Genomic DNA, 22,299 nt, shown 5'->3' on the forward strand with positions numbered 1-22,299 from the left:
CAACCTTTGTGTCATTAGCAACCCATCACTAACCCAACCCTCCACTTCCTCATCCAGGTCATTTATAAAAATCACAAAGAGTAGGGGTCCCAGAACAGATCCCTGAGGCACACCACTGGTCACCGGCCTCCATGCAGAATATGACCCGTCTACAACCACTCTTTGCCTTCTGTGGGCAAGCCAGTTCTGGATCCACAAAGCAATGTCCCCTTGGATCCCATGCCTCCTTACTTTCTCAATAAGCCTTGCTAAAATCTACATACACTACATCTACGGCTCTACCTACATCAATGTGTTTAGTCACATCCTCAAAAAATTCAGTCAGGCTCGTAAGGCACAACCTGCCTTTCACAAAGCCATGCTGACTATGCCTAATCATATTATGCCTCTGCAAATGTTCATAAATCCTGCCTCCCAGGACCTTCTCCATCAACTTACCAACCACTGAAGTAAGACTCACTGGTCTATAATTACCTGGGCTGTCCCTACTCCCTTTCTTGAATAAGGGAACAACATCTGCAACCCTCCAATCCTCCGGAACCTCTCCCGTCCTCATTGATGATGCAAAGATCATCACCAGAGGCTCAGCAATCTCCTCCCTCTCTTCCCACATAGCCTGGGGTCCGTCCTGTCCGGTCCCAGTGATTTATCCAATTTGATGGTTTCCAAAAGCTCTAATACATCCTTTTCCTTAATATCTACATACTCAAGCATTTCAGTCCACTGCATCATCCCTCCAATTGCCTGGATTCTTTTCCATAGTGAATACTGAAGCAAAGTATTCATTGAGTACCTCTGCTATCTCCTCTGGTTCCATACACTCTTCTCCACTGTCACACTTGATTGGTCCTATTCTCTCACGTCTTATCCTCTTGCTCTTCACATACTTGTAAAATGCCTTGGGGTTTTCCTTAATCCTGTCTGCCAAGGCCTTTTCGTTGCCCCTTCTGGCTCTCCTAATTTCATTCTTAAGCTCCTTCCTGCTAGCCTTATAATCTTCTAAGTCACTATCATTACTTAGTTTTTTGAACCTTTTGTAAGCTCTTCTTTTCTTCTTGACTAGATTTACGACAGCCTTTGTACACCAACCCTACCATCCTTTCCCTGTCTCATTGGAACGTACCTATGCAGAACTCCACGCAAATATCCCCTGAACATTTGCCACATTTCTTCCGTACACTTCCCTGAGAACATCTGTTCCAAATTTTTGCTTCCAAGTTCCTGGCTCATATTTCCCCTTACTCCAATCAAACGCTTTCCTAACTTGTCTGTTCCTATCCCTCGCCAATGCTATGGTAAAGGAGATAAAATTGTGATCACTGTCTCCAAAATGCTCTCCCACTGAGAGACCTGGCACCTGACCAGGTTCATTTCCCAATACCAGATCAAGTACAGCCTCTCCACTTGTAGGTTTATCTACGTATTCTGTCAAGAAACCTTCCTGAACACACTTAACAAACTCCACCCCATCTAAACCCCTCACTCTTGGGAAATGCCAATCAATATTTGGGAAATTAAAATCTCCCACTACAACAACCATCTTATTATTTCACCTTTCCAGAATCTGTCTCCCTATCTGCTCCTCGATGCCCCTGTTACTATTGGGTGGTCTATAAAAAACATCCAGCAGAGTTATTGACCCCTTCCTATTCCTAACTTGGTGGAGACCCCGTAGACAACCCCTCCATGACTTCCTCCTTTTCTGCAGCCGTGACACTATCTCTGATCAATAGTGCCATGCTCCCACCTCTTTTGCTTCCCTCCCTGTCCTTTCTGAAACATCTAAAGCCTGGCACTTGAAGTAGCCATTCCTGCCCCTGCACCATCCAAGTCTCTGTAATGGCCACAACATCATAGCTCCAAGTGCTGATCCATGCTCTAAGCTCATCCACTTTATTCATAATACTCCTCGCATTAAAATAGACACATCTCAAACCATTGGTCTGAGCGCGTCCCTTCTCTATCATCTGCCTATCCTCCCTTACGCACTGTCTCCAAGCTTTCTCTATTTGTGAGCCAACCTCCCTTTCCTCTGTCACTTCAGTTTGGTTCCCAGACCCAGCAATTCCAGTTTAAACTCTCCAAAATAGCCTTTGCAAACCTCCCTGCCAGGATATTGGTCCTGCTCAGATTCAAGTGCAACCTGTCCTTTTTGTACAGGTCACACCTGCCCCAGAAGAGATCCCAATGATCCAAAAATCTGAATCCCTGCCCCCTGCTCCAATCCCTCAGCCACACATTTATCCTCCACCTCATTCTATTCCTCTACTCACTGTCAAGTGACACAGGCAGTAATCCTGAGATTACTATCTTTGAGGTCCTGCTTCTCAACTTCCTTCCTAACTCCCTGCAGTCTGCTTTCAGGACCTCCTCCCTTTTCCTACCTATGTCATTGGTACCAATATGTACCACGACCTCTGGCTGTTCTCCTTCCCACTTCAAGATATCGTGGATGCGATCAGAAACATCCCAGACCCTGGCACCTGGGAGGCAAGCTACCATCTGCATTTTTTTCCTGCGTCCACAGAATCACCTGTCTGACCCCCTAACCATAGAGTCCCCTATCACTGCTGCATCCTCTTCCTTTCCCTGCCCTTCTGAGCCACAGGGCCAGACTCTGTGCCAGAGGCACAGCCACTGTTGCTTCCCCCAGGTAGGCCATCTCCCCCAACAGTATTCAAGCAGGAATACTTATTGTTAAGGGGGAGAGCCACAGGGGTATTCTCTAGTATCTGCTTCTTGCCCTTCCCTCTCCTGACTGTTACCCACTTCTCTGTCTCCTGTGGCCTCGGAGTGACTACCAGCCTATAGTTCCTCCCTATCACCTCCTCACTCTCCCTGACCAGATGAAGGTCATCGAGCTGCATCTCCAGTTCCCTAACGCTAAGGAGCTGCAGCTCGATGCACCTGGCACAGACGTGGCCCTCCGGGAGGCTGAGAGTCTCCCAGACTTCCCAAATCTGACACCAAGCACAGAACACCGAGCACAGAACACTGGCCTCACACACATTCTTTCTGTCTGTATTCTAAACAGATAACCTACCTTGCCTCAACCCTTTATCGCCGATGACCCGTTGAGCCAAAGCCTTCCTATTCTGTCTCCCACTACTCTGTCACACGCTCCATAAAGCTGTCTTCTTTTTAAACTCTTCCCGCTGTTCTCACTAGCCGACCTCCATGCATTTGCGCAGTCATGCCCTGTTCAAACTGCTGAAGAAATAACCGTCATCTTTTTAACTCTGCTTGCTTTTAAACTCTTCCCGCTGTTCTCACTGGCCAACCTCCACGTGCTTGCGCAGTTGTGCCCCGTTCGAACACCTGAAGAAACTTCTACACAACATTCTGCAGTGTGGCTTCTCACTGCCTTTTTCAATTTTCACAGAGAACTCCCAAAATAGCAAATTAGCAGGTGTATTATAATCTCAATCATAATGCAGGTGCCATTTTGCAATAATGAATGAGATTGAGCATATTTATGCAGAGAGATATCTTTGGTATCAAAGAAAATAAATACATCTTTTTCCTTATAACTAGGCAATAGGTTACACTGAACAAACATTGAACACTTAGTGATATCATCTGAGGTGCATTACTGCATTCCCCCTTGTTAAAATTACAACATGATTATCTTAATAACTGAGACATTTTTTATGTATTCTACATTTTTACTCAAACATTAATCACCATGCAGAATTATAAGCTCTGCTCAATCAATGGATCTCAAGATAGCAAAAATGCAACTCATCATCAACTGAGCAAGTCAATGCTGGCACTGTACAAACAGCTCCAAGCTTATATGATTGATTGCCTTCATTACAGCAGAGATTCGTTAATATAATTAACCAACTGATGATAGCTAAATCTCCACTTTCTATAAACATGGCCTTGATTAATATGAAGCCTCCTCTAATCAGTACTATCTGCGGATTGTAAATAAACTCATTACAAAGCTATGCTGAAGAAACGTCATTGCCAGCTGGGTGACCATGTATGTTCTCTAATAGAATAGATTGGCTCACAGACATGGGATAAGGAGATATTTTTTACCATGGAAGATTGAAAGCACAATAATGACTTCAACCACTGCAAGTGAATTGTAAAATGAACAAGGACAGTTGTAGGAAAAGAGGATAACCGTACCTCGCTTGATTTGTTTCAGCTGCCTCTCAGCCTCATCTCGTTCACGAGCAAGTCGCTTGCACTAAAGGGAACAAAAATCAAATAAGATTGTTGATAAGTTATCGGGTCATTTATCAGCTACTGAAAGCCATAATAAATGTTGTCCTGCTTTTAACAATCCTTGTCTATTCGCAAACTCTGCAATATGACACTGAAGGTCAGTCTGAACAAATATAGATCGGTAGTGGCAGCTGAGGGTGGGGAAAACAGTTGGCTGTCAGTGTTCCGTGCTCTACATTGGTTGATGACCACTTACAGAGTTCCAACATGCTCGCCTAGTTCTCATTGTCTGTACTGAGGCGTGAACAGAGTACATGCTCTCCCTCTTCCAAAGTGCTTAATGCTTGCAATCTGTAGCTCTTGCATGCTTGTGTGAAGGTGAACGCACATGCACCTGAGTATTTATGTATGGATCTGTGAGCTGTGTATGTGTGTAGTTATAGGGTCCCCACTCATGACTTCGTTCTCTCGCCATGGTCTATTGATGTTGGAACTGCAAGAAGCAAGCTAATGGAGAAACACAGTGGGTCAGACAGAATCTGTAGAGGGAAATGGACAATCAACATTCTGGGCAGAGGCGCTTCATCAGGACAACAACTGATGGCATTGATACAATTGAAAATAGCTGATGAAGTGTTGGATTGACAACCTGTCACTTGTTGGATCTGGTGGCTCTTATCCATCACCCAACCAGCCTCCACCCTTGACTTGCTTCCTGATGCAGTAATCAACTTTCCAGCACATGTGACATCAGAGCAGACATAGAGATACTCAGCCTGCATTCAAAGTTCAGAAGTTTCAAAGTACATTTATATATACACATGTAGTACAGTGGCAGTATCATAGCCGATGAGGTACATTTATTATCAAACCATGTATATGCATTATACAACCCTGAGATTCATCTTCCCACAGACAGCCACAAAATAAGGAAAACCCTGGAACCTGTTCTAAGAAAAATGTTAAACACTCCCCCACCCTACATACACACACACACACACACACACACATACTCACAAACACACTCACACTAACTCACACACACACTCACATACACACACACTCATGCACACACTCACATACATACAATCACACACGCACACACTCACACATGCACATTCACACACATACACACTCACATTCACACACATACACACACACACACACACACACACACACACACACACACACACACACACACAAAACAAATCATGCAAATGGAAAAATAGGGAAAAAAGAACAAAAACACAAAATATAAAACACAAAAATGAAAGTGTCCAGGCATATTCAGTTTACCTCAGTTCAGTTCAATCTAGCACTGTATTGTTATCTCTTATGCATATTAAACTATGTAGTCTAGAGTGACAGCTTTCAATGAGATAACTTTTAGATTGTATTATCTCCTGAGTGAAAAATGTGAATTTCTGTCCAAGTTATAGACAATTACTTGACAAGAAGCTTTAAGAATCCATCATTATCAGTATCATTTGATTCTGATTGACTGCTCTTGAAACTCGCTCAAGATTCTCATTTTATTTCAAGTGAAGAAAACAAGAACTTTTGGGTTTAACACGCTCTGAAAAATGCTGTACAGTTGATAAGAAAGAAATAGTCTCAATTTAATGTTTCATTCAACAGTTCCGCACTAACATGACAGCCTGAGTTATGTGAAAATGAAATGAGTAAGTACTTGTAAAGTATATGTGTACTGTGGTTCTTAACTTCAAACACAGTCCGTTATGGAGTGCACAGATTAATACTCAAGGAAATCAAACATGATTAGTGTTGTTTTTCTTTCAAGAGTCTCAAAGATTGCCTCTGGAACTTTGCATATTGTCGGAGCCCAGAGAGAAGTTAGTCAGGTAATACAATCCTTAAGGCCTCAAAGCAATAATTACCCTTCTCAACCACCCTTCTGTATTTAAAAAAAAACAAAGTAATTTAACACATCAAAAGAGTTTATAAATTTAACCCACTCATGGGTTTGACACTCTGTGATATTTACAGTGATACAGTTGTGAACTGGTGTTGACTGGTCATTCTTCTTTGGAATCAGATATGCTGTTTCATTTTCACTTGTGCCAAAAGATTTAGCTGATGGCTCTTTTTGAACAATTGTGGGATTCACTTCAGGAGCATTTGTTAATTTTACAGTCTTCTTCGTTATTCACCAGGGTGACACAGTAACGTAATGGTTAGTGTAATGCTTTACAGCGCCAACAATCAGGGTTCAATACCCACCACTGCCTGTAAGGAGCTTGTATATTTTCCCTGTGACTGTGTGGGTTTCCTCTGGGTGCTCTGGTTTCCTCCCACATTCCAAAGACATAGGGGCTAGTGAGTTGTGGGCTTGCTATGTTGGTGCCAGGAGCACAGAGACTCTTGCAGGCTGCCACCAGCACATCCTCAGACTGTATTGGCCGTTGACAGAAATGACGCATTTTATTGTATGTTGCAATATACATGCGGAAAATAAAACTAATCTTAATTCTCTTAGAACAACGGTCTTTTAAATAATCTATACATATCTTTCTCACCAACCTTCAGACGGTTATTCCTAGAGTTATGTGTCTCCACTATTTCATGCATGTCCCACTTTCTTACCTCCAGCCTGTCTCGAGGTCTCTGTACACACTCTGTACAGAATCCCTATCTGGTGCAACTTGTGTTATGGCACTTAATGATTTGAACTGCCTTCTCTCCAAATTGGGATGAACCAGACTCCACTGTATTCTGAGTCTTCGGTACACCACCCTTTATTTTGTGTGTGTGTGTGTGTGTGTGTGTGTGTGTGGAGGGTGATGCTGCTCCACAGCTTTAAAATTAAGCTGCAAATCAATTTCTGTCATCCTTCCATGGTCTGTAATTTAATGCCTCCTTTACTAGCAATCTGATCTTTCCAAATCCCAATTGAAGTTGAGTGGTGGGGAGAATTGAAATAACGTTTTATTCTGATGATCATCATAAAGTGCTCAAAATGCAAAGACTATGGGCTACTGCTTAATAAGACTTCTTACATAGATAGATCTTAATAGTCTTTAGTGCATCCCCTGGTGATATGTGATCCTTCAGGTATTATGTATGATGCCAATTGACTACTCCTTTTCTCAGAATGGTCAACGTGGTCCTATTGGAATGACAGAAATGGCCACTTCTGAACATAGAGAGGGGCTTAAGGAGTCTGTGCCTTTCAATCCTAAAGTAACAAACATTATTTGGAGGACTTTCCATTGCTTTGCTAATGCTAGGCAAATAGGCATATCCTCAGGTCACTATTTTCACCCAAAAGTTCTTCCTGAATTTCATCTGTAGCCACATTTTGCATTCCTTTTTGTTTCATTACCATATTCTTACATTCTTAGTTGGAGGAGACTTCATGGCATATGAGATGCAACAGCATTTTGTCTTCATTGAGACCTGTGTTCGATCCAGTGCATTCAGTGCATCCCCTCAAGACCTGTTCATGCCCTTGCATCATCTCCTTTTGGGTAAATCAGAATCTGAATCAGGTTTATTATCACCAACATATTAATATTGATCACCGTGATATATAGTATATATATATCACAGGTTCAATGTCCATTTAGGAATTGGATGGCAGAGGGGAAGAAGCTGTTCCTGAATCGCTGAGAGTGTGCTTTCAGGCTTCTGTACCTCCTCCCAGATGGTAACAGTGAGAAAAGGGCATGCCCTGGGTGATGTGGATCCTTAATAATGGACGCTGCCTTTTTGAGGCACCACTCCTTGAAGATGTCTTAGATTCTATGGAGGCTGGTACCCCAAGATAGAGCTGACTAATTTTACAACTTTCTCTTGCTTCATTAGATCCTGTGCAGTAGTAACCCCCCGCTCCCCTCAATGCCAGACAGTGATGCAGCCTGTCAGAATGTTCTCCACAGTACATCTATAGAAGTTTGCAAGTTTTAGGTGACAAACCAAATTTCTTCAAACTCCTAAAGAAATATAGCCGCTGTCTTGCCATAGCCATATTGCTATTTATAGCCATATTGATATGTTGGGGCCAGGTTAGATCCTCAGAGATCTTGACATCCAGGAACTTGAAATTGCTCACTCTCTCCACTTCTGATCCCTCTATGAAGATTGGTTCGTGTTCCCTCATCTTACCCTTCCTGAAGTCCACAATCAGCTCTTTGGTCTTGCTGATGTTGAGTGTAAGCTTGTTGCTGTGACACTACTCAACAAGCTGAGATATCTTGCTTCTGTATCTAGCTACTTCCACTGATGGAACAGGGGAATTATCTACTACCACCCGTAGAGTAGAAATTCCACTTTCTTTGGCTTCTTTATTAGGTATAACACCTACTGATTGCTGGGGGATCTCGGCAGGTCAGGCAGCATCTATGGAAATGAAAACAGTTAACATTTCGGACCAAGACCCTCCATCATAGCCCCGATGTCTGTTGACATGTCCGACGTCTGTTGATGGCTGTTTTCATTTCTACAGAGTTTTTCCAGCACTTTGTATGCTTTACACTGGATTTCCAACATCTGCAGAATCTCTTTGTGTTTATGATTTTGTCCTTTATCAGCTGGTCTCGATAGTGTGTTTTGTATGAGAGCTTTGCACTTGATATCAAAGTGGTATAGTGGTACAGCTAGTGGAGCTGTTGCCTCACAATACAGCAAAGTAGCTTCAATCCAGACCTCCAGTGCTGTCTGTGTGGAGGTTCAGTTCTTCATATGATTGTGTAGGTTTCTCTCAGGTTCTGCATGATCCCAAAAATATGAAGATTAATTAGCCATTGAAAATTGCCCTATGTATTGTAGATAATTGGTAGAATCTGGGGAGAAATGTTAGGAATGTGTGGAGAATAAGATAGGTTAGTCAAGGATTGGTTTAAAAATGGGTTGATGGTCACTTAGTGGGTGAACAGTCTTGTTTCCATGGTCTACCTCTCAATGACTCGTTGTGCTGAAGCCCTTCAGTGCGTTTTTGATGACACCATCAAGGGAAAGGTAGACGTCAGAACCAAATGGCCATTGAGAAGCTTGTTTTTAAGTACCTAGTTGAAGGGTTTTCCCAACAAGTTTTGTTGAAACCTTATAACTCCATGTACAGTAGAATTTCCAACAGCATTTTCTCAATCTGGAACATATAATGATTCTCCCTTTCGCTCACATATTGTAAGTTGTAAACAGTAGGCTCTTCATGGCCACCTGAGGTGACTTGGCTAAATCAATGACCCAACTTCAGAGAATGATAAACAGAACACCACAGCACAGTGCAGGTCCTTTGTGCCACAATTTTGTACCAACCTTATAACCTCCTCTACGATCAATAACACTTCCCTCCTACATAACCCACATTTTTCTATTATGCACCATTAGGAGCATCACAAACAAATTTTACTGTATGGTTGGTGTTGTGAAATGCCAAACAGGATTTATTGCTGAGTGTTTTTGGCACGGGGTACATGCTTTCTACTGATTTTTTCCATACCATGGAACTTTAATAGTGGATGTAAATGATACAATATTGTGCAAGGTTGGCTGAATGTGTTGCACAATGCTGAATCGTCCCTGGAAACGACTGGTCAGCAATATTTCAGGTTTTCAGACCCTGATGGCCTCTACTTGCTCCTGAACTGACTGGAGCCAAACTTTATTCACTCACTTTGTGTTGTTGATGTCTCCTTATATGGTGACGAAACGTTTACAAATAAGTTGCCAAGATCAGAGAACAGCTCAACCCAGCCCAACTATAAGAATGAGCATTTGGGAGACCAACAGGACAGATTTACCAGCTCTTGTGGGGTGAGGTGCTGAATGAAAATATAAAACCATGAGTTGGATGAATAAGGAGGACTTACTTCTCTTAGCAGAGAAGTCAGTGACAAGGGGCCATGGATTAAAAATAATAATTGGATGTATTATAGCAGAAATGAAGAAACATTATTTCAGTCTTGGGATCATTCGAGGCATGAAGTGGGTGGGTGATGTCTGGAATTTTCTACCTGAAATATTGATGGAGGCAAAAACTCATCAAGTTGAAATAATATCTAGTTAAATCGTAGTTGGTTAAGAATCGTGTTATTACTTACATAAGCCTACATACTGGAAAATCGGAGTAGAATTTTTATGGCCATTACAGACACAATAGCCCAGCTGGCTTATTTCCGTGCCAAAAATTTCTGTGATTCAATGGGTGAAGGGAGGACTAATTAATGATTTTAGCAAGTGATTGAAACTCCTTAGCTCTTGGGTTAATAAAATGCCACAAGTTCCAGCTCCCTTTTCAGCCCCCAGAATCCCTTGACAGTTCTTGGCTTGGCTGCCAAAATTGCTTGAAAATATGGTCAATCCAAGTCAAAGTACACTGCCTGTTAAGCTTCTTTGAAAATGTTAAGTGCGCTCACCTGAAGCAGGTGCTAGTTCTTTACATGTACTCACAGGGGATTTACCAATTACCTCATTTTGCAGAAGTGCTTTGTGTCTGCACTCAGTGTGCAGCCACTTTCTTCAGGTAGACAAAACAATCACCTTAAACTGGATTGCTAGAGGCTGACACTGACATCTAAGCTCTCTCGATGCCTCTGTGAATTCACTTAGTCTGTACTTAAATCACGTAAACCAAGACAGTTTTAGCTCCCGTGGTTAGATGAGGTGATTTCATTCAGGACCTCGCAGGACAACACAAAGCATCAGCAACACACACAAAATACTGGAGGAGCTCAGCAGGTCAGGCAGCATCTAGGGAAATGAGAGAAAAGCAGTCGACATTTTGGGCTGAAATCCTTGGTCTCCGCCTGAGATTTCATCTGTTTATTCATTTCCATAGATGCTGCCTGACCTGCTGAGCTCCTCCAGCACTTTGTGTGTGTGTTGCTTTGGATTTCCAGCATCAGCAGACTTTCTCGTGCTTAATGCGAAACGTCAGCTATGATTCTGTAGTGATGGGCCAGGAGATAGTTGGTGAAATGCAGAGACTTAAACAGCTTATTGAGGATGATACATCAGTGTGGACCCGTGGGATGAAACGGTAAATGGAAGCCCTAGTTACTCTCACAGCCATTACAGATCACACCACAGCATTTGAAGCAGTGCAAGGAATTGTCTCTGTGGCTTGGCCAGCAGTTATCCCTCTGCCAATAACAATGAAACAAATTACCGGGGTATTTGTTGAACTGCTTTGTGTGAATTGGCCTCTATAATTCCTACGACACCACACCTCAGTTCCTTTGCAACACACAAAATGCTGGCGGAGCTCAGCAGGCCAGCCAGCGGCTATGGAAAAGAGTACAGTGGACGTTTCGGGCCAAGACCTTTCAGCGGTCCTGACTGTCTGCATTTACCCAACTCTCTGCTGTTGGTCCAAAGTTCCAGGTAGTGAGTTGAGACCATGTGGGCAGGAAACACTGTTGGCTTGCATGATCAAAGCTCACATTATGTAATGCCCAGCTAGAGAAAGGTTTTCAACTGAAGAGCGTTGAAGGAAGAGAAAATGGCATTTATTGATTTAAGGAGAAAGCAAATAGCCTCATTTTCAATGCCTGCTGACATCACTGTTATCTATTTATAGATTATAACTGGCGAGATGATATTGATCCCTGTAAATTATATAGAAATTCCATAGCAACACACTTAAAAGTTGCTGTTGAATCCAGCAGGCCAGGCAGCATCTCTAGGAAGAGGTACAGTCGACGTTTCGGGCTGAGACCCTTCTTCAGGACTAACTGAAAGAAGAGGTAGTGAGAGATTTGAAAGTGGGAGGGGGAGGGGGAGATCCAAAATGATGGGAGAAGACAGGAAGAGTACAGAAGAGCTCTGTTACTCCTCAGAAAGTTATGATCAATGTAACCGTCTATAACTGAAATCTGCAGACTTAGTAGCGATGTGAAAGAGAGAGCATGTTACTGGATGGGCAATTACCATTTTCTACAGTTCAATGCATTTTTGGGGGCAGCATGGTACCAGATACCATGACGCTAGTACCAGATACCCGGGTTCATTTCTAGCTGCTGCTTGTAAGAAGTTTGTACGTTCTGTCCATGAACACGTGGGTTTCTCCCCACAGTACAAAGACGTACCGGTTGGTAGGTTAATTGGTCATTGTAAATTGTCCCATGATTAGGTTAGGGTTAAATCGGGGGCTCTTAGGTAGCTTGGCACCAAGGTCTAAAAGGGCCTATTTGTACTGTATCTCAATAAATTAAAAAAAGCTGCATGAATGGCCCAAAACGTTCTCCTGTCCATTCAAATATGGTGGGGAAAAACATGCCCCACTGTATGTTCTTGCACTTTACAACATGCTGACTTTTGTGCGTGAAGCAAGAGCACGGATGAAGATGCCTTTCTTCACTAACATTGCAAGAACTTGCAAAGGACAAACGTGACCTGATCTCGTTGTGAATTTGATCAGACCGGTTCCTCCTCCACATTTGCTGTCCATCTGTTCATCATTCACCCATCTATCCATCCCCATCATGAAAATATTTGGCTCTTCCCAGCTTTATACATATGTTCTCTTCATTTATATCGACAACAAGCTCAGAGCTACCAACTTAGGCTGAGTGGTAGCATATGTGTCTCTATCAAAATGCCATGTATCGAAACCACGCTCCAGAATGTAACCACATAATCTAGAAGCACTTCAGTGTGGTACTAGGGGATTCCTGCAATCCTATGGACGCCACTTTTGCTTGAGATTAAATGAACTAGATCTGGCCTCCCAATATGTTAAAAATCCATTTGCCCCAGAGAAAGAAAATAAAAGAATTCTTCCTTTCTTTTAGTGAACTTTGACTTACTAACACCATTGCCAGATGGATATCTGATCATTTATCTCATTAATAGTGGGCATTGATTATCTTTTCTCACAAATAGGGCTACACTGCGAATGTTGGTGATTTTGAATGTGCAGATATAAAAGACAGTTCTAAATTCATTTCTTCATGGCGAATATCTTCCTGTCATTTGAAATTTGACACCTGTAGTCTGAAGACATATGAGCTAACTGATAATTTTGGGGGGTCCAAAGTGATTTTTGTTTGATTCTTAGTTAGGGAGGTTGCCTGACAACTGTCATCAATAATGTTTCAACCTTTAGATAATGTCCACTGGGTACTTGAATGTAGTAGATGAGCAGTGGCTTCTTGTCCCCTTCCTGATCAAGCTTACCACATTATAAAGCGTCTTCTTCTGCAAATATCTATTGGCTATAGAAAAGAATGGAAGGATTGAAATATTAAACATGGTGCATTAAGTAGAGCAAAGGTTGCTTTCAACACCTGACATCCCTCAGATCAACTACAGGAACTTCCCTTCTGAGAATTTCCAGTAACAAATATCCACTTAACAAAGCTGCTTCATCGAGCTTACCAGCCAGACAGCACTCTTCACAAATCCCTCCTGTGAGCTACACAAGCAGTCTAAGTAAGCATTGTCTGCCTTACTCCCAATGGAGTCAATTTCACTGTTGTAACTCTGAAGCCAGAATACAGACGTTAGAACCTTCCTTCTCAAACTGCACTTCATTGATGACTCTCAAGCACTTTACACATTTGTTTCATAGAATCAGGGCATATGGCAATTCCTCAATTTTGCTTCTAGTTTCTACATTTCCCAACCAGTCTTTTTCTATTTAAAGACCTGATTCCTTGCTGAGGCGCATTCTTTCAGTGACTTGCTTAAATGGTGATTGCTGTTACATCTGTGATGTTACAGGAGCCAAGTGGCTACTGTACATTAAGATGTCTCCATGTGATATATAGATCAAAGTATGATTAATTTAATATTAGTTGCACTTACAAACTACTTTAAAAAATCATAAGAAAATGAACTAATTGATGTAGTGTTGAATATAAAAATCCATTACAGAAATGCTTATGGCAAAGAAGGTCAATGATAATATAGACATTAAGTCTAGATTAAGCAGCCATTTACAATAAGCATATATCTGCTTCAATCTCAGGCAATGTGTTTCAAATTACAGCTGTTCAGGCATGTTCAAAAACAACTTCCTACTTTTCAAAAAAACGTAACAACAGGAATTCTGCAGATGCTGGAAATTCAAGCAACACACATCAAAGTTGCTGGTAAACGCAGCAGGCCAGGCAGCATCTATTGGAAGAGTTTCAGTCGGCGTTTCAGGCCAAGACCCTTCGTTAGTCCTGACGAAGGGTCTCGGCCTGAAACATCGACTGAAACTCTTCCAATAGATGCTGCCTGGCCTGCTGCGTTTACCAGCAACTTTGATGTGTGTTCCTTACTTTTCAGTTATCTGGAATGCTTCAGACTTGTCCCTCTCTCTGCCAATAGAGATCGCTGCACCCTATCAACTCTATCACAGTCCTGTCAGATCTATCCTGACCTTCTACATTAGTCACAGAGTTACACAGCACAGAAATGAGCTCTTTGGCTCATCCATGCTGATCAAGGTGTCTCCCTGAGCTACTGGAATTTTCCTGCATTTCACCCATATCCCCCTAAACATTTTCTATCTATGCTGCTCTGCAAATGTCTTTTAAAGGTTGTAAATGCACCTGCATCTACTACTTCCTTTGGCACCTCATTCCATATAACTACCAGCCTCCGTGTATGAAATTTGTCCGCCAAGTGTTCTTTAAATCTTTCTCCCTGCACCCTAAACCTGTATATCTTCTGCTTTTAGGCTTCCCTACCCTGGGGGTGGGGGAATGAAACTGTGACTTTATCTATGTCTTCATGACTTCATAAACCTTTATAAGGTCACTCTTAGCCCTCTTTGCTCCATGGAAAATATTCCCAGCCTATCCAGTGCCAGCGACGTCCTTGTGAATATCTTCTGCAACATCTCCAGATTAATCACATCTTTCCTATAGTACAGAGATCAGAACTGCAAGCAACATTTCAGGTATGGGCTCACAGCTGTAACGTGGCATCCCAACTATTGTACTTAATGAACCAGCTGATAAAGGTAACCATGCAATCTATCTTCTTCACAGATTTGTTTACCTATCTTGCCACTTCCAGGAACTATATACTTGTATTAGGTCTCTCTCGTTCATGTAAAATCCTGCCCTCATTTAGCTTTACAAAATGCATCACTTTGCACTTGATCAACTTAAATTTCACCTGCCATTCCTTTGCTCGTTTTCCACTCGATCTAGGTCCTGTTGTAATCCTAGCAAATCTTCTTCACTGTCTACCCCAAAACCAGTTTGGTGTCTACTGCAAACTTAGTAATCATACTACCTATATTCTTATCCAAATTATTGGTGTATATGGAAAACGATATGGGAGTTAGCACCAATGTTCCCTCTAACTTGAAATGTCTAAAATCTTGAAACACACAAATTTCTTGTGCAGTGCAATTTTTTGCCCAGTGACACACAAAATAAGTTATTCAATAAAAACAGTATAAATAAGCCACTTCTAAGATCTGCAGACGAATCATCATAAACTCCATGTTGTCAACACTGCCTGCATCAGAAACCGGCAAAGAAAATGTGATATATTTTGATTGTTTGGTGTTTGAGTGTACAATTGTGAAATATACTTAACATGCCAACAAGGTAGAAGGTGACAACCTTTTGTGCGCAGTTTAAATTCTTTTGTGCGCTAGTAGCAAAAGATGTGTGCACGTACACATGTCCATACCTCAGGGGAGACATTGGCTAGCACTGATTCCTGTAGCACATCACAGTTCACAGTCCTCCAATCTGGAAAAAAAACCTCCACTATCACCCTCTGACACCTGGCACCAAGCCAACTTTACATCCAACTGGCTAGCTCAACCTGAATCCCACATGATCTGACTTTTTGGCCCAGTCCGCCTTGTCAAAAACCTTGCTAAGGTCCATGTGGACATCATCTACTCCCCTGGTCACCTCTTTAAAAAATATTCAATCGAATTCACAAGACTCAGTTTTTGATTCACAAAGGTATGGTGACTATCCCTAATCAGTTCTTACTCTTCCAAAGAGGAAACCATCCATATTCCTCTAGTTTCACACTTAACTGATTAAGTTTTACTATGCTCTTCTGCACCTTCTCCAGTGCCCATGTTCTATCCTTGTGTGCGTAGTGCACTCAGTTTCATAGTGTGTCTGTGTAAGATTAACTGTGTTACAATTCCAGCACCATAATTATGAGCCAATCACATTAAAGTCTGATGATGGGAGTGAGGTCAATCCAAAATGAATGTTGGCAAATGAAATGCCGCAAATTCCTGGATATAAAATTGTGTTGCTCTATTTATTATCACACTGCTCCTTTGTGTACTTCCCACAGGGTGTAACTCATCATTTCGTAGTTCTTTTTCTGTCCTGACTGATGCTGAGTGTTTATAAAATTCCCTGTATTCAGCAAATCCAGTATTTTGTTTTCCAATTTGATGAAGTTTTACCAAAAGCACATTTCAGAAGATGTTTCTCATGGCAAGACTGCACAGTATCTTCTTACCTCATAGGTTTAGCAGAAATACAGCTGGAAACTCAAAGTTTAACCTCTATGATGATTGAAATGGGCCATAGACAGACCACCGCAGGCAATCTAAAAACCTCTACCCAGTCCACAGTACCAGTTTAATGATATTGTTTTTAGGACCTTTGTCACAATCATTCTCCGGAAAGATAAGAATGAGCTATAACAGGCTTGATGTGGTTGCCTTGTTCCAGATAACTGATCATCAGCCAGCAGCCCCACAGTGCACATGTCAGTTACGTCAGACTTCAACACCAGCTCAGTGCAATGTGGAAGCACAGACAACATCACCCTTGGCTTTTCCACTGGACTCACCACCAAGTCCAGGGGCAGTTCCTAATTGTTCTGAACTGAGGAGCTGGGTCCACTTCATACCTGACTCTTCTGCTTCACACCACTCTTGGATCTGGCCTACCCAGCACAAATTTCACAAGTTAGGCGGAGGTGCAGTATGCAATTTCCCCTCTATTTTAACTAATGTTGATGTTCAATTATCATACCCATAATTAAGTAATTATCTATCTTCACTGCACTTTCTCAGTAACTGTAACATTATATTCTGCATTCTGTTCATCCTTTCTCATTGTACTACCTCAATGCATTGTGGCGATGAGATCATCTGTACAGATGGCATGCAAAATAAAGTTTTTCACTTGGTATGTGACAACAATAAACCTATTCAGCAATAATAATTCATTTTAATTTTCAAGTTAAACTGAGTAAATTTTAAATACTTTAAATGTATTTCAATGTTTAGAGGCAGTGGAAAGAACTCTACCGTTAGCTCATACAACTAGAATGTCATCATGGTGTCCATTTTGGGGCCTCAGTTTGCTTTTGCATTGGTTACAGATACTAGGTTGCTCTGCAATGCAGGTCAGCCGAGCCAGCTGCCCCTGGAGGACTTTGGAAGCTCCTGAAGATCATTGTGACTCTGGGCGTCAAAGGAGACAGGACTAGGAGGTGTTGGGGAAGGGTGCGCACGACTTGCCTCAGTGGTTTTGCCTGTGCGGTAATGTAAAATTAGGGGTCATAAATAACAAGACAGTCCTTAATGAATCCAGAGCCAATTCAGGACAAGCTCTTTTAAAGAAGGTGGAAAATGGTTCGACTGGAGTGGTTGATCAACCTGCATAGAGCCATAGAGTAAGAGACAGGCCCTTCAGCCCACCTGATCCATGCTGACCACAGCATTCTCCCTGCTAGCTCCAGTTGCCCACATTTGGCCCATAGACCAACCCCCTTCCTTCCATGCACCTATCCAAATGCTTCTTATCTGTTGCAATTTTACCTACCTCCACCACTTCCTCTGGCAGCTCATTCCAGGTACTCACTGTCCTCTGTGTAAAGAAGTTACCTCTCACGTGTTTATAAAATCTCTCCCCCCTTGTACTTGCGGCCTCTAGTTTTGTTCTCCCCAGCGTTTCGGAAAAGCCTAGGGCTACCCACCTTATCCATACCACTCATGATTTTATAAACTTTTATAGGGTCACCCTTAATTTGCCTGTGCTCCTGATTCTCTCTGTCCTTGAGAATCAGAATCAGGTTTATTATCACCGGCATGTGATGTGAAATTTGTTAACTTAGCAGCGGCAGTTCAATGCAATACATAATCTAGCAGTGAGAAGAAGAAAACAAATAATAATAATAAATAGAATAAAGCATAATAATAAATAACAAGTAAATCAATTATGTATATTGAATAGATTTTTTTAAATGTGCAAAAATATAAATACTGTATATTTAAAAAAGTGGGGTAGTATCCAAAGATTCAATGTCAATTTAGGCTCCACTCTTTCCCAACGTTGAAGAGGTTGCTGTGGCTGTCCTACAGAGCAGAATAGTCCATGAGTGAGAGCCAACCTCAGGAGCACAGAGGCCCCACGTGAAGCACCATAATGCCTTATGGCAGCTCATGTTATCCGTAGGCGTTTTCCCAGTGTGATCACTAAATGGGATCAGTTATAGCCGTAATTAAACAGCTTAAATTAAATGATTTTATTTTGTGCCATGAAGGGGCACAGCCTGGAAATAGGTCCTTTGGGCCTCAGTATCCTTGGCAACCATCAAACACCCGTTTTTACACAAATCCTACCCTGATCCAGTTATGCTCCACATTTTTGCATCACCCATCCCCATCCCAACCCCATCAGTCTATTACTATGGCCAATTGACCTACAAACCTAAACAACTTTGGGATATGGAAGGAACTGGAGCAGCCAGAGGGAAAAGGGAGAACGTGCAAACTCCACACGGACAGCAATGAAGGTCAGGATTGAACCTGCATTTCTGGTGTTGTGAGGCAGCAGTTCTACTAGCTGCACCACTTTTCCATCTGGGAATGTAAAAATAACTCAAGTAAGATTGTTGGAGATTTATCTTCAGTTATAGCACTGTACACTCTCACAGACTGCAAAATGTATTCTGCTTCTTAAATTCAATTCCATTGACAATAATGGACCCAAATTGTGGAAATGGTTTAAATATGATCTGGTGCCATTTAGTATACTTAGCCATATTAACCAGGATGAATTTCTAGGTAAATATAACCCAATCACTGATTTGAAACCTATAAAAATGGCAAGGGATCAAGGAATCAAAAGATTTTCAGCAGGACAGGGTCTTCAGTACCTACAAAATATTTTCTTTGCTATTCTGCAGACTTGTTTATCACCTGAAAAAAAATTATCTTTACAAACACTACCCCTCAGTTCTTGAATATGAATGGAAAAGTCTTTTGACTGTTGACTGTTCACCACACTGGTTAGCTATCCTCTACAACAATAATCAAAGCCCTTTCTTTTGTAATGGAACTTGTCAGATTGACCATAAACTTGGAAATCAAACACCTTTTAAGAAAAAACTCTATGAAGTACATTTATTGAATACCACTGAAAGAAATGAACTTCCCCCACTTCCCGAATTAATCTATATTGACAGAGAATGCATTTTCCTTGTGTTCCTCCAGAAACAGAAGCTAATTTTTCAAATAATTGTTTCTCAGATTTCCAACGTACGTTTTAAGTGGCTGCTGAATACAGCATGATTTCCCTACTTACAGCAAAAATTAAAGGGAAATCCTGCTTATGTATTAAAATTTGATCAATCGTCTTGCTATTTGTTCACGAGATTATTCCCATTTAGCCGGCATTTTCTCCAAAATCCATCAGTTTTGGTAAATGATAATCCTGTTCAGCTTTCTCCTTCCCGTCTCATCCTCCCTTACAAGAGCTCACCCCACCCTTTTCTCAGGTTGTGCTCTGTGTATTGTGTTCTAGGGTATTTGCAGGGGGAACGGCTCTCTCAAACTGCCTGTGTCCTGATGACAGTGCTGTGTCCGACTCTTGCCAGGAGACTGGCCACTCAACAAGCCAACTCCCTTCTAAATACATCTTAATGAATCTCCTGGGGTTACTCAATCTGTCGTCAATGCAGAGATGGATCGACATGCAATGCTGAGATTTATTAAATAATTTTTTGATATTTTATGCATACATTTTCACAGTAAAGATTGCTAAAATTATTAATGTACAGAGCTGAAAGAACAGAAGAATATGCTGTCTTTCACTTAAGGGTGAAACAAGAAATATTATTAGACACAATATTTAACATCTATACTGATAAAATACATACATTTTACTAAACTATTATTATATAGCTAAATTATTGCAAGATATTTTATACAAAATCTGGCAGACATCTACAAATAATATGTAATCTTATTTTTGGAGCCATGTCAAAAAGATATAATCCTATTTTGACCTACCTCCACTTTCATTTTCCCTGTTTCATTCTGTTCTTCCTCCACCAATTCTTCCGTGATAGCCGGCGTGGAGGGACAAGGCAGCATGATAGCGAGCCACAAGCAGAACAGACTGCAGCCGGCAGCTGCATGAGACAGCAGAGAGCACACTGAGCATGTGTAGTGTAGTCCTTCTATTCTGCCATTTGATAATAGCTGCCCCCTGCCAGAGAGAATGGCTCCTTCCCATTGCAACAACACTCCCCTATCACCTCACTCCCCCCCCCACCCCCCCCACACACACACTCACACACATCATCCCTTGGGATCTCTTGTGGACTGCACGTCGATGCATTCTGAATAGAAGCTCCCTCCCCCATTTCTAGTAATGAGCACAATTCAGTAGTATTAATCAGGCTACAATTCCCTTTCCCCTCCAACTGATACACCATAATTTGCTCAACAGCTGCTCCGGGTTGAGCAAAGCCTTACCGAACACTTTATTTTACCTCCGTTAAACCAGATCCAGTCCCAAAGAGAGGGCCTCTGCTGACACATTCATTCATTTTCAGATATTTAATACATTACCACTTCCTGCCATGGATCTGCCGGGTGGAATCAAAAGACAGCACAGTCACAAATTCTTATTCTTACAACACATATACTCCTAGTTCTTTTGTTTATTCACAAGAATTGCAGGAATTATACAACTGTGATGTGGTGCAAGTTTCTTTAATCTTGATTTTGTTAAACTGTAAATTCAGAATCCATGAAAGAATCCTCAAGAGAGAAATCATGTATATTTTAAGGTGTGCACAATAACACGTCCTTAGGGAGCTGAGCAAATCGCTGACAGGTATATTCTTGGGACAGGAATAGATTCTGAAAGTCTCAGCATTATCGCGACTGTGCCTTGCCTATTGTTTCAGTACTATTCACACCGGATCTTGAGACTATGGTTCTTAAATACCAACACTGATGATGACTGTCACATTAAATGTCACTCCACTAATAAGCTGACAAGTGGATATGAAACTGGGGTTGTAGCGAGGTCAAAGTATTTTGTAGAATTTGAAATTTGACCACACACGGCATAGTTGTGATAACAAAGTACCATTCTTTCAGTCACCACAACATGAAACTATCAAAAGTTAATCCCCAAAGCACTCGCGGAATTTTTTTTTATCTCTTCTGTGGGAATATTGCTCACTAAAGTTTAGCAGTTATCACTATCAGTTTCTAAAACAGAGCATGCTATGCCATTGTCCAGATTAACAAGCAAAAACCGTTGCCATAGATGGGGCACTCAGAGAAAGGCAGAGGACTACAGTGTGTCTTAGGGATCAAAAATACTCTCTGAGATTTTAGCGATTGGTCAGGCATCTTGCACAGTCCCAGTAACTGATACAGACAATATCCATTGCCGAGGAGTTCCAACATCACCACCCAGTGTTTCTGTTGACTTCCGATGACCATCTACAGTCTTGGTTGCAGAGGTTCCCTAGAGACTCTGTCATCAGCCTCAGGCAGTCCCTGGTGTTTCATTGATTGGGTGTAGGTAATCTACAGTCCAGTGGACCAAGTACAGACAAGTACTAGACTGCTCAATTGATAAAAAACTTGTTGATTATTGATTATCTCCCATTGTTCTCTGAGATTACAAGTGGTCTATAATGGCTTTGGAGAGGTTAAGGCTTCAACAGCAGGGACACCTCTTGTTTTATAAGGTGCATTGCCGTGTAGCACCATCTCATAGCAATAGTATTGGAATCAGACCTTGTTGATGAGACGAGGCAGGGACAGGTACTACGTTTGCAAGACACCTCACAACATGATACACCAAGAATGCACAGATGATGAGAAGGTGGTCTTTACTGAGATGAAGAAATGGTTACTGTTGTCTGCAAAACATGTCATGTGTGACTGCATCCAAACCAGGGGAGAATCTGAGCCTG

General features: G+C 41.7%; 1 protein-coding gene across 1 annotated transcript in view; it reads right to left on the bottom strand.

Moving 5' to 3' along the window:
* The window catches only part of shtn3 (shootin 3), a 147,894-nt gene extending 127,403 nt beyond the window's left edge, over positions 1-20,491 (bottom strand). Inside the window, exons 1-2 of the mRNA XM_072263611.1 lie at positions 20,369-20,491; positions 4,141-4,201 (exon numbers count right to left, since the gene is read on the bottom strand). Of these exons, the coding sequence (XP_072119712.1) occupies positions 4,141-4,201; positions 20,369-20,452 (145 nt within the window). The 5' untranslated portion in view covers positions 20,453-20,491. The remainder of the gene's footprint in view (positions 1-4,140; positions 4,202-20,368) is intronic.
* Between the last annotated feature and the right edge of the window lie 1,808 nt (positions 20,492-22,299).

This window comes from Mobula birostris, chromosome 7 (assembly GCF_030028105.1).
Source record: "Mobula birostris isolate sMobBir1 chromosome 7, sMobBir1.hap1, whole genome shotgun sequence".
Classification (NCBI taxonomy): Eukaryota; Metazoa; Chordata; class Chondrichthyes; order Myliobatiformes; family Myliobatidae; genus Mobula; species Mobula birostris.